The sequence below is a fragment of the Cicer arietinum genome, chromosome 4 (genome assembly GCF_000331145.2).
Source record: "Cicer arietinum cultivar CDC Frontier isolate Library 1 chromosome 4, Cicar.CDCFrontier_v2.0, whole genome shotgun sequence".
NCBI lineage: Eukaryota > Viridiplantae > Streptophyta > Magnoliopsida > Fabales > Fabaceae > Cicer > Cicer arietinum.
Genome location: NC_021163.2, coordinates 24444420 through 24457337, shown reverse-complemented (window position 1 = coordinate 24457337; position 12918 = coordinate 24444420). Strand labels below are relative to the sequence as shown.

The window sequence follows — 12918 nt, the reverse complement described above, 5'->3', positions numbered from 1 at the left end:
AAAGAAAAAAAAAAAAAAAAAAAAAAAAAAAGAATTATATAATGTATATACATTCATGATATAATAAGAAATAAAAGATAATAATAAATAAAGTGTTAAATAAATTTATAAAAATTAAGGATTCATTGTAAAAATTTTTTTTAAGGTAGTACATAAATCATTGTTGTAATAATAATTTATCACGTTAACAGAATGTTAAATAAATATGTTTCGTTTAAAAATTGTATAATTTAAAAACTTCATTATATAATATAGCAGGTGAATGATCTGTGTAGGTTTTTTTTTTAAATATTTTTTTATTTATGAAATGACAATATCTATAAGTTGTTTTAAACTTATACTAGTATACTATATATGTAAAATTCGAGTACATTTTGATCTCTCACAATAATAAGTAGTATAGATTAATCTACCACAAAAAAAAAAATAAAGACTTTTTTTAATCCATGACAAAAATAAATGGATACAATTCAGTGCATGAATCACAATATGTTTTGAAAATTAGCATCGTTGGTGAACATCACACGCGACCTTTAACAAGAATATAAGAGGTCAAGTTAATCTCTCATTTAAAAATCAAATAAAAAATAAAATAAAAAGAAGAAGAAGAAAAACAACGTCAACTTTCTTCTAAGAGTGAAAAGAAAGGAATGGAAATAAAAATCCTTGAAAGTAATGAAAACGAAAACTCTAAATATCACTAACCCAATAGTTTCTGGCGATTTTTGGCTACAAGGAGTGAGTGGTGTCTGAACAATGATGATTTTCTAGAGATATTTTTTCTAGAGATATTTTTGAGGTCACTTTTTTCGTTTTTTCTTTTCGTATTTTCATTTCTAAATTGTGATTTTTTTTTTCTTTCCACAATATTTCCATTTCTTTTTTGTGGAGTCTTATATGATAAGTGAATAGTCACATAATTCAGTCACAATTCAAAAATGAATAAAAAATTAATTTACAAAATAATTGACAAAAAGTTAAAATATCCTAATTTATTTTTCTTAAAAACTAAAATAGATCGAATTTTTATCAGGACTAATTTTCTCGTATGTTATTGTGAAGAAAGAAGATGTCTATTTACTCGCATATGTAAAATATTTGTATGAAGTCGACTTTTTTTTTTTAATAATTCAATGGTTATATATTAATTTCCAGTTAAAGGGTAAATAAATTATATTTCATATGATAAGCATGTGGATTAAATTGGGGGTATCATACAATATTAAACAGATTTGGCATTGCTCTTTAATTCATACGAATGTCCTTCCATTCATTGAATATTTGTTCCATTCATTGAATTCTAAACAAAAAATGACATAATGATAAATTACATTTTAAAATAAGGTCAAGATAAAAACTCACCAAAGATTCAACCTTTCTTGATCTAAAAAAAGACAATATGTAATCAAAACTAAAAACTACACTTTTGTCATAAAGAAATTAGAGAAGGAAAAGATTATGGGTTCATAGTGTTTTAAAACTAATATTTAGACCTTATAAAAAAATAAAGATGAATTATTAGAAAACTAGAATGAAAAAGGTGTCCATCAAAATATGACTTTACATAGTCAAGGTTTACCTGCAAAAGGGAGAAGGGAGAATATATGTGAACCATGTGTCAAGAGTTATTTGCAAAATGGAGAATACAAACCCACACATCACTACGCTAATGCATATAAGACTATGTGGACTATGTGCACTTTTTGCTAAAATTGTAACAATCTATATAAATACATAGATCTAAAGTCCAGAATAAATGTCAATAAAATTTTAAGTAATCTGCATTGGAAAAATCTTGAAATTTTTAGAACTGTAATCAAGGGATGAGTCTTTTACATTGGCGCAAAGATTTAATTGTGTATAAACATTTCGTGACACCAATTTTTGTTTTGATACTAGCATGGTACAAGTGTGCTTGTTTGAGTTTTTCTTATTAACTATGCATGTATGCAAAAAGAAGAGAAAAAAAAAATACATAAGAATAAATGAAATGAGAGACTGAAAATATTATTAATATTGATGATCTTTCTCATATAAGTTCAAATAGTCATTGATGAAATTTATAATTTGTCAAGTAAGTAATGAATATTGCATAATTTTATGCCGTAATATTAAATACATGATACTTCGTATTAAGAATATCTTCCAGCAAAATAAATATTAGAATTTACAATTACTATGTATGTCTAATATATATAATATTCATTTTCACATGACATGTCTGTCTTCAAAAATCATATTTAATTCATAAAGAAGGAGAGATAATTATTTCTCATATTTAATTCATACCCTAATTAGGGTACCCTGATATACTCTACTTACTACGGAATCTACATGTCTCCTGATATACTCTACTTACTACTCTACTTTCTATCTCCTTCACATATGCCCAAACAACCTATGTTGAGACTTGAGATTCAACCATCTTCCTACAACAACAAAAATCAAGAAAAAAATTATTTTGGCTTGATGGCCTTTTATCCTAATAGTTATTCTTCCTTCTTTTCTTCCCCACCCTATTAATAAAGTTAGGGAGTAAACTTACACCTTACAACCTTGACAAACCATAACACAATTTTAGGCATTACATTGAATTATAGGCAGAGCTTTTATGAAGTTGGTGGCTTAATGTGAAGGGATGATTGTTAAAGATTATATACAAATAATTCAGCACACATACACACATAAAGTAATGTTGTAATTGTAACTATTCATGTAAGATCAAGTTCACACAAATCATAACTCCCAATAAACTTGTGGTCTCTCTTGCTTAAATCTATGCAGACAATTATGTTTCGAAGTTTAACCTGCAATCTCTTTTCTCTTCTCCAAAGCTGATGATGACCATGGCTGATTTCAAACATTGACAGCATGCCATTTTAAAAATATTGAATAGCATTTACAAGAACTTCTTTTATGTAAAAAGGTGCAGTAAATGCAAAGTATTATTTTTATATTGAGTTATGATCAAAACTGAAATGGGAGATGCTGTAAAATATTTACGCACATGTAACCATTTACAAAACCCTTTAGAATTGTAAATGAAACATATGGCAGATTTTAACTTTGGTATTAACAGTTTTATATATTATCAATTCAATCATGTTTGACACATTAATACAAAAGTTGACTTATTATATAACTCTTATCATAGTCAAACTATTTTAATGAGATGTCAATGAATAATTAGATGATAATATACAAATTGTTTACAGTGTGGGTGGATCTAGTTTAAATCCTAGTATAACATAACATTGATAAGAACGAATGAACTATGAATCCTGGATTACATTGCATTGATAATCAAATCAAATAATAAAACATCAACAATGTTGATGTACAGTTCAATTATACATAATATTTAGCAAAGCACAAACACAAACTAGCTTATTATGCATTAGTTTAAAGCATATATTCAGAAGCTATAAACGAAGTTAAAAAAACTGAGTAATAACAAATACCTCTACACATTAATGATTTGGGAATGTTCATTTGTTTCACTAAAATTCTTCATGTGAAACCGGAGAAGTCCTTTGGTGGTTCAATCCATATGCTTTCAAAAGGGTCTTGTTCACCCCAGTCATGCCATTGCTTACGAGGATAGTATCTATAGTCATCAAGAGAGAATGATATGCAACGTTTTCCATAAAAACGAACTTTAGAGAAGTAGATGTTGTTCCTCATTATTCCTGGGAGATCAGTCCTTGAATGAGAAGACAGGAAACTAGCAAAAAGAGTTGATCCATCTAGTGTTTTTAGCTCTTCCCATTCCATTATTGACTGATCTAACTTGAAAATAATTGGGTTTTCACTAGAACATGTATATATTACTATAACATCTCCCTCTTGCTCAGTCATAAATTTCCCCTTCCACCAATTTTTGGCGAAAAAATTCTCAGGGCATTTGGGTGGAGGTACCGATAGAACACTCCAAGTACGTTCAGATGGATCAAACACCCCTAGCCAACCCGTTAGACTGAGGCAATAAAAGAGTCCATTACAAAACACAAGCTTATTCCATATGCTACTGACAAAGGGCAAGCGGTTTTGGAAATTAACAGTGGTCCATTCGGTTGCCCCAGGGTGACATGTGCTGATGGCCACAACAGTAGGACTAACATGTTTAACAGTGAACAGAACACAGTCAGGAGATGTTGGAGCACAAGAGAAAGCAACTATCTGGTATGTCATCTCAAATCTTGGCATTTTGATAATCTCCCGAGTAAAGGGATTAAAGAAAAAGACTCGGTCAGTTCTTGGCCGGTATAGCAGTAACCAACCATCTTTTGTATAACAAACTCTAGATCCATTCAACTCTGGAAACTCAACGGAATAGGTCTTCCGCTGCACAGGGTCATAGAACTCATACCACTGACCAAATTTTGGGAAATACATTAACCATGGCGATTGGTTTACAACACGTACAGCATTGGCAACAGAATGCCAACTCTTGCAAACAACAGAAGCGCGGACATTATCGTCTAGGGCTAAACGAGACATGATTATTTCCAATAGTTCCGCTGGAAGATCAGACCAAGTTTGCAGCTCCAAATTATTATTTTTTACCTCTGTTGCTCCACTTCTGCTGTTAGCAATTGTATCACTTAACCTAAATAATTAAAAATGCATATAAGAATTCTTCCGAACAAATCCACTTGAATACTCTTAAAATGTAACAGCAAGGTAAAAAATATTACTAAAACTTAGTAACTTTAACAAGTCTATCCCAATAAATACATACCCTAATCCCATTTCTCCACTACACATCTAGTGTAAAATAAAATAAAATGAAATTATATCTTTATATCCTTATAAAAACCTACAATTAGACTAAGAACTATATCAAACAGATAGTCAAACTTTAAAAAGAACACACACACACATTAATTAATCATTCTTTATAATTAAGCACAATTGTAGCAGATGCATAAAATTAAACACACCACTAGTAGATAATTAAATTCAAAAAGCATGCATCACAGTCTTGAACAAAGTTGAAAAATATCTGACTCAAATTTGATCCATAAACCCTAATGCAGTTAATGTGATACAAACTACTCGATTTCAAAATTAACCACGAAATTGTACCTTTTTTGCGAAATCAAGAGTTCAGAGTCAATAATTATACAGTAACAAAACAAAAAGTACAATCCTACACGGAGATCCAACTTTTTTCACATAATTACTGTAATTAAATGACTAATTAAATAATTATAAAAAAGTGAACTAGGATTGAAAATTGGGAATTAGATAAGAGAGAGAGAAGTGGCTTACAGTTTTAACTTCCTCCTCTTTTTGCCCGACATTGTGAGGAATTGTGAGTGAGGAAGCCGGGTTCAGCTGTGGAGAGAAAGAGGAATTTGGGAGAGAAAGTGTGTCAACAAGAGAAGAATGTGAGAGAAAGCACGTGGATTTATATGAACGAATGAATGAATTATAAGTTTGATTGACGGCACTCGCACGTGCGAGGCGGCTACGTATTACTTATAAACGAAATACGTGTGAACCATTCTGCTTCGACACGATTTATATCTATCCACGTGACCATCACGTGATCTCACCCCCACCTCTTTTCTTTTTTTTTTCCTCATTATTAATGCCATTCCATTTTCTAGGAAACACTCGTAAGTGTGTTTGGCACCCCCAATCACTTCATAGAGTATCTCCACTGAAACAAATTTTCTATTACAACTATGACATAACTGTTTAATTTTAGTGAATAATCAATATTATTTTAGTATAGGTCTAATTTGTAGGGATGAACAATGGGTAGGGTTTGGGTAGGGTACTATAGTAACCATCCCCATACCCACAATTTAAAAAAATATCCGTGCCCGTACCCTCTTGGGTATCAACTTTAATACCCATACATTTATCCTCTGGGTACTTAAGTGCCCGTACCCATACCCGTTACCCTCATTTTAACTAAAAAAAATCGATAAATAAACGATATTATTGTAATTAAATTTAAAAATTATTCAAATATCTTAAATCCAATCATAAAATATTATAAAACAAAATATTTTCTAAATCAACATTTCAAATGAACACTCGTTACAATACACATTTAAATATTTATAATAATATTTTGTGAAATTGCAAGTCATACGACAATATTATCTGAGATAATTAATACAAAGTTGCAAGTATAATTATAAAGTCACAATTAATAAGATATAACTATTAATTATAAAATCACAATTATTTACTATTTATCATAATCAGATTCTTAAAATTTTTGCAAACGTTTATGTTTCAATTATAAATATTGTAATGGTCCAATGATATTAATAGATGTTAAAACATAAAAAGAAAACAATTAATTAAACTAAACACTAATATAATAAATAACTAAATAAATAAATAATATATTTATATAAGTGCGGGTGTGGGGCGGGGTGGGTACTATAGTACCCGTACTCGCACCCATACCCGCTTAATTTTGCGGGTAATTACCCGTCCCCATGCCCAAACCCATTATGCGGATTTTTACCCTACCCATTGTGGGTTTTTTTGCGGGTACCACTGCGTATGAGTCTAATTGCCATCCCTGCTAATTTGTACTATTGAACTCAAATCAACAATCGAAATTATTTTAATATACGTTTAATTTGTATTATTTCAACTCAAATCAATAGTCGACGGTAGTTTTGCGTAAAAGTGTATGACAGTATAACGATAAAAACCTACAAATTTTGATTATTTAAACTATTATAAAATTAATCACTATTCACTGTTTAAGTCTTAAAACTTTACATTCATCTTAATAGTGTATAGTGCAATGATCAAATCATAATTCTCTCACAAGATCATTTATGCTTAAACAACAAAATTGCACTAGTTAATTTTGTTAGTTATACTTTTAGTCAATAATAATGATAGTATAGCAGTAGTATAACTTTTGTTCTAACATTATTTTTAGCTCCGGTCTTTAATATTTTCTTTTCTTTCTCTGGTAATGAAGAAATTGTTCTTACACTTAGTTTTTATTTTCAATGATAAAGGTTTTTTTTATAAAGTGAAAGATACTATTCTAACACCTAGTTCTTCAAGTATTGAGATTGTGCGGTTATGGTTACATACTTTTAAATTGCAAAAATTCACCAAATGTGTTTTTTTTTTTTTTTTTAATGTTTACGAAGGTTTAAACCCATCACAAAAGATAAAGTTAATAAAATTTACAATTTATGGGTTAAGGCCGCCACAAATTGTCCTTATTGTAAAGGTTAAGTCACCACAAATGATGAAACTGATAAATAATAAAACAGTTTATGATGGCTTAGGCAACCACAAATGGATAAATTTATTAAAAATAATAATTTTATAAAATTCAAAATTAATATTAAAAAAATATATTATGTATAAAAAATTAATATTAATATAATTTAAAAATTGAAAATATAAATTTAAATAAAATATTATATATAAAAATACAAATATAATTTAATATTAATTAAAATATTACTACCAAACAAAATAAAATATTCCAAAATAAAAAAATTATATGATACAAATAAAAAATAAAACACATCATAATTAAATAATAATATATAATATATTCATACCAATCCAAAATAAAAATAGAAAATATTATTCGAATACATTAATCGTCTTAATAATTATTTGAATCATTAGCTCATCATTATTTGAAAGTCCCTCAAAAGTGTATTATTAATTGGTGATAGAGACAACATGATTTGAAATTGCATTTAATCTTCACACTACCACCCTCGCAAAGCTGCAACGGTCATATTTTGTGACGGCCTAGACCCTCACAATGCTCCAACGTTCTAATTTTGTAAGGGTATATGCCGCTATAAAATTTTGATGATATTTTTAATCAATCAAGTTCGTTATTAGCGTATTGACTGCCACAAATTTAAATAATTTTTTCAAATATTTTTTATTTGTGAAGATTTTTTCAGCCACGAATAACAACTAATTTGAATTTTAGTATTTGTGAGTGCTTATTCCACTAGTAATTTGTGAGAGTTTGTTTCGGTTACAATATTTTTTTTAAATTAGTCACAAATTGAGTATTTCTTGTAGTGATGGATCAAAAAATTACTCTATTATGATATTTTAACTCTCTTATCTCTATTTGGGTTAACAAAGAAATATATTTTTGTAATTCTGTAACTCAAACTATTTCTCAAAATAATCTATTAAATCACGAGGATGAAATATATATTTTTACAATATTATGCAACTCACCATTGTTTTATAGGTTTAATTAGAGCTGTTGACGAAATATATAGATGGAATTGTATTAGTGGCGTATTTTACAACAATCTTGAGGATTTATAGTTTTATTGATTAAAGCTTAATGTGAAAGATTATTTCCGCCGCCACTAAAGATAGATGGAAATGGAATTTGCTTAACTTGAAAATGGCACAACAATAAGCCGATAGGTACATAAAGCGTGAGGTTGTCGATGGAGTGATGAAGCAATCGTTAACTGGTGCTTGCTAGGCTGCTCCAACCACTCTAATGTCTTTACCAATTTAAGGAAAAAAAGAAGTAACCTATAAAATAACTATATAAAGTATTGATTGAAAAGAAAAGTAACTTATAAAATAATTATAAAAAATACTAATTAAAAAAATACACTAGATTTTTTTAACTTAAATTTTAATTATATGTGTTTTGAGTTTTATCTAAAAATATAAAAATCAAATTAATGATCGAATAAATTCAAATAGAAAAATCAAAATTAATTAAATTGATATTTTTATTTTTATGTTCAAGTACAGTCTGAATCGAATCAAATATACTCAATCTTTGTTAATTTGTATATGATTTTACTTCATTTAAAATTGATCGCCAATATCTATCTGAATAAAATTATTAGACTATATCAATAATTTTATTTTAAATATGTGTTGTATTTAAGAATTTTTTAATTATTTAAATATTATTTTTCTCATTGTAGTTTAAAAAGGATTTATATAATTGTTTTAATAGTATACAAAATCTAATGTTTGAAAAAGAAAATTTATATTTTATAAATAAATATGTTAATTTTTATTAATATCAATCTGATTGAAGTGAACCAAATCAAGATGCTATTCGTTAATTTGGATTTAATTTTGTGATAAAAATTATAAAAACTCAACAAAACTAACTTATTTTTTATTTATATTTTTTTCTTTTCCAAATATAAGAACTAAAATAATGTTATATCCATACCTACACATCTTTTAAACATGTGCAACTTTTAAGTCAAATTCGTTATCTTTTTATGGTTACGTTTGCAAAATAAAATTTATGTGTTTACAAATTTACGACCTAAAATTTTAATATACAATAAAATACTATATTTAACTTATCACTTAAAATTTTAAAAATTTCACAACTCAAAATATTTCTTCAAGTTCCAGGCATTGGTTCGGATCAGAGTCCAATTCTCTTGCACATGTGCGGTATTCATTATATAAAGAAGGTGTGAGGTAAATTGTTTTTAATGTGTATTATTTCACACATGTCGATCCACTCATTATACTATATATGTGAAAGCTAATAATGAGAATTGAAGGTTAGCTTCTTAAATTTTATCGATTTTGTTGTTAGTATGCATATCAAGCAAGATCTTTTGTTCCATGTATTTTCTACTGTGTATGATTTTATGGTTCACTGAATTTTAGTTACGTTCACCAGCTGAAAATTGTGAGTATTTGGAGGGACTAGGGTGCCATATATATGCGAACACCAATGTTGGGAGAAACTTGACTCCTTTTGATTTTAATTTCTATGTATGAAAAGGGACACCAAAGTTGATGACGAGTTAGCTGTTTCTACTTTAGTTTTCGATAGCAACTTAGCAAGCATTACTATCACATGAATTAATTATTGAATGGTACTATGTTGTTACTGTAATCTTATTTGTTTTGGTTTTAATTTATTAAGTCCGAATTAATTACGAGAAAATTAAGAATTTTTTTGAGAAAAGCTTCAGTAGCCATTTTTGATATAAACACAATAGCTTGCATAATTTGAGTGCTACTATTTATCTTTGGTTCTTGGGTTGGTATGTTTGAGTATAGGGACTGCTCATTTGTTGCCACTAATAACTATGACCTTATTACATATGATTTGGATTATTGGATAATGGATACAAATTAAGTTATCATGTTGTTTCTACTTTTGAAAAAATAAAATAAAATGTGTGAGTACCATCTTATACAGAAGAGTTACCACTCTTATAAAGGAAACAATTACGATGTTTTATGAGTTCGTATTTATGATATAAAAAATGCAGATAGTAGTGCGGATAAGAAGATTAAATTTGAGTATGTATTTTAGTCTTTCATCGTATTGACACTATTAAAAGTAAGTTGCATTTAATAGTTTTTATTAAATGTTATTATAAATGGTCACATTTTACCGCGTTTATTATAAAAGAAACACTATAAAAAGTTTGTTGGAAATGATGGATGATAAATGGCATTGATGATGGCTTTTAATGTTGTGAATTGAAAAATGAGAAGTCCCACATAGAAGGGAACACACTCATTTATAACCTTTATAAGGAGTTAGTTTCACAATTGGGTTGGGCTGAGAATGCAAGCAAACGGACCACCACACGCTCGCGCCGCCGCCCGTCCGGCCGGCTCGGCCCGACTTGGTTTGGTTTGGTTTGGTTTGTGGTGTATTAAAGTTTTTAAACATATGAAAATTAATTATTTATTTTAATTAATTAAGCGTTCTGTTCCAGTCAAACCCTAAACAGACTAATCTTCTGTCATTTGCTTAGTTAAAACCCTAATTTGACTTAGCTTCCCACGTTTTGATTGTTGCCCGGTCAAGAAGCCTAGTCAAGTCACGTTTCCTATCTCTGAGGCACGTTTCTGGTAGCCAGCTGATGGACTTCGTGCTTCTTGGATCCCCCCTTTTTTCTCAGATCCAGTTGCTGAACTCATCTATAAATAGAGAGCTCACCTCACTTGGAAAAGCACACCAAAAGCTCTCCGTATCTGAGGCTTTTCTCACTTCTCCCCCTAATTTTCTTCTTCTTCTTCTTATTTTCTTGAGTAGCCTTCGTGCTATATTTGAGTGTCAGTCATTCGACTGACATACAGAGGGTGTAATTCTAGAACGGTTTTCTACAGTGCAGTAGAACTCCGATACAGTGAATTTGTGCTGTTTTATCTTGGGGACTTCGTGGTTGATAGTCTGCCTTGCACAATTTTGGGCAGTGCCTCGAAACGTCTTAAAGAGAGCGACCTAGTCCGCGACTCAACCCAGTAATATTTTCGGTGGCATAAATTGTTTTCAAATGTTTTCGATTTTCAAAAACAACAAAGTTTAATAAACGCTATTCGATAGAAAACGGATCACTTGTAATAATACTATTATAATAACTTTTTGACAAGTGATATGTCTATATAATAACTTAAATATAAGTTTTTTACTAAGTTTTTCACCTCAAATTAACTATGCTGATTTATATATAAGTTTTATAACACTATCAAATCATTATTACTAAGTTTTTTTACCTCAATTAACTATGCTGATTTTATTACTAATATTTATATATATACTTTTAATATATAGTCATAATAACATAAATGTACTTAAAATATAAAATGTGATAATACAACTCAATTTATAATAGTTGGAAAAAAAATCTTATTCGAAGAAGAGAAAAAACAAGTGTTATTAGCACAAAATAAGACTTTTGCATCTTAAAATAAAATAGGCTTACTTATTGGCCGAAATAAAATAAATAAATAAATAAATAAATAAAAAGTTAATTAAAATATTTAAATATAAACTACTTGTGTAAGGACATACTCTAAAACACAAACATGACATATGGAAATATGATGATGAATTGAATTGAATTAGAGTACATGCTTTAGATGTAAATATGGAAGATAGAACAAGCAGGAAAGCCTTGCAAAAATCAGAGAAAAACAAGAACATAGGGAGGAGAGGGTTTGAAAGTCCCTCTGCAAGGGACGATGGGGATTTAAAGGATCACATCTAACAGCTGTGATCACGCCTTGAAATCATGCAAAGTTGGAAGTGAAGGGGCACAAGAGGACCTTGAGTGCATATCGTCATAGACTACAAGTGTAACTTGGAAAACCATCATCACATCGTTTCAAAAGATACCCCAATGTCTTTTCTATTGACACCCTATCAACTAGAATTCGAGAAGATAATTTGCTATGACGACTTTGTGTAACCAAATTCATACTCGACTCCTCGAATGCTGAAAACAAGTCATCAAACATTTGATTCAACCTTGGATGAACTCGAACAAAAGATAACCCGAACCTTAATGGTCGGAAACTGAAAATGTTGTGGATTTGAGCACAATATCTATGAGATATTTCTAAAATATTGGTGAATATATGTATATATAATTAGTTCTAATTAACATGATATTGTTGATGACTCAATGGTTGTGTTATGTATTCATAAAGACTAGTGTAACAACACGCTTTGGAATTTACTACATATAATCTTTATCAACAACTTCACTATTAAAGTCAGAGACGGATCTTCTCGGAAGCGGGCAGAGGCCACCGCGTCCCATTTATTTATTTATTTTTATAAAGAATAACGATAGATCGTTAAAATAACATTGATAAATTACTAAAATATCTTCGTATTTTCACACTTTTATGGTTTTGAGAAACTCACATCGTCTCTTCATTGAGTTTGATTAAATTTTCCACATTTTTTTACTCTTTTTCTTTTTCTAGTTAAATAATTTTTTTCTATAAATATACAAATAAAACAATACAAACAAAACAAATATTCAATTGTTTTTAAATCACAATCCAAGTGGCTAATCATATTAGAAATGAGGCAATTGAAGAGATAAAATATAATAAAATTAATACAACAAATTATATATATAGATAAAAAAAATTGTAAAGTCGATATATTTTATTTGATTTAATTGT

At 29.0% G+C, this 12918-nt stretch overlaps 1 protein-coding gene across 4 annotated transcripts; it reads right to left on the bottom strand.

Annotated features, from left to right (window-relative positions):
- Positions 1 to 1402: 1402 nt before the first annotated feature.
- On the bottom strand, positions 1403 to 5432 carry LOC101492065 (F-box/kelch-repeat protein At1g57790-like). 4 transcript variants are annotated; one of them, XM_004493984.4, is made up of 3 exons: positions 5275 to 5432; positions 3462 to 4609; positions 1403 to 1579 (listed from the first exon to the last, which is right to left on the bottom strand). In XM_004493984.4, the coding sequence occupies exons 1-2, from the start codon at positions 5304 to 5306 to the stop codon at positions 3511 to 3513; spliced, it is 1131 nt and encodes a 376-aa protein (XP_004494041.1). In that variant the 5' UTR covers positions 5307 to 5432; the 3' UTR covers positions 1403 to 1579; positions 3462 to 3510. The 4 variants fall into 4 exon arrangements, with proteins under 4 accessions (XP_004494041.1, XP_004494040.1, XP_004494039.1 ...); XM_004493983.4 differs by lacking the exon at positions 1403 to 1579 and adding an exon at positions 2206 to 2429; XM_004493982.4 differs by lacking the exon at positions 1403 to 1579 and adding an exon at positions 2618 to 2850.
- Between the last annotated feature and the right edge of the window lie 7486 nt (positions 5433 to 12918).

What these genes read in the sequence shown, in the direction of transcription:
- LOC101492065 (XM_004493984.4), bottom strand. Translation starts at nt 5,306, where the DNA reads ATGTCGGGCAAAAAGAGGAGGAAGTTAAAACT. An exon ending in AAGAGGAGGAAGTTAAAACT is followed by an intron (nt 4,610 to 5,274) that starts GTAAGCCACTTC and finishes TTAATTATTTAG; the next exon opens with GTTAAGTGATACAATTGCTA.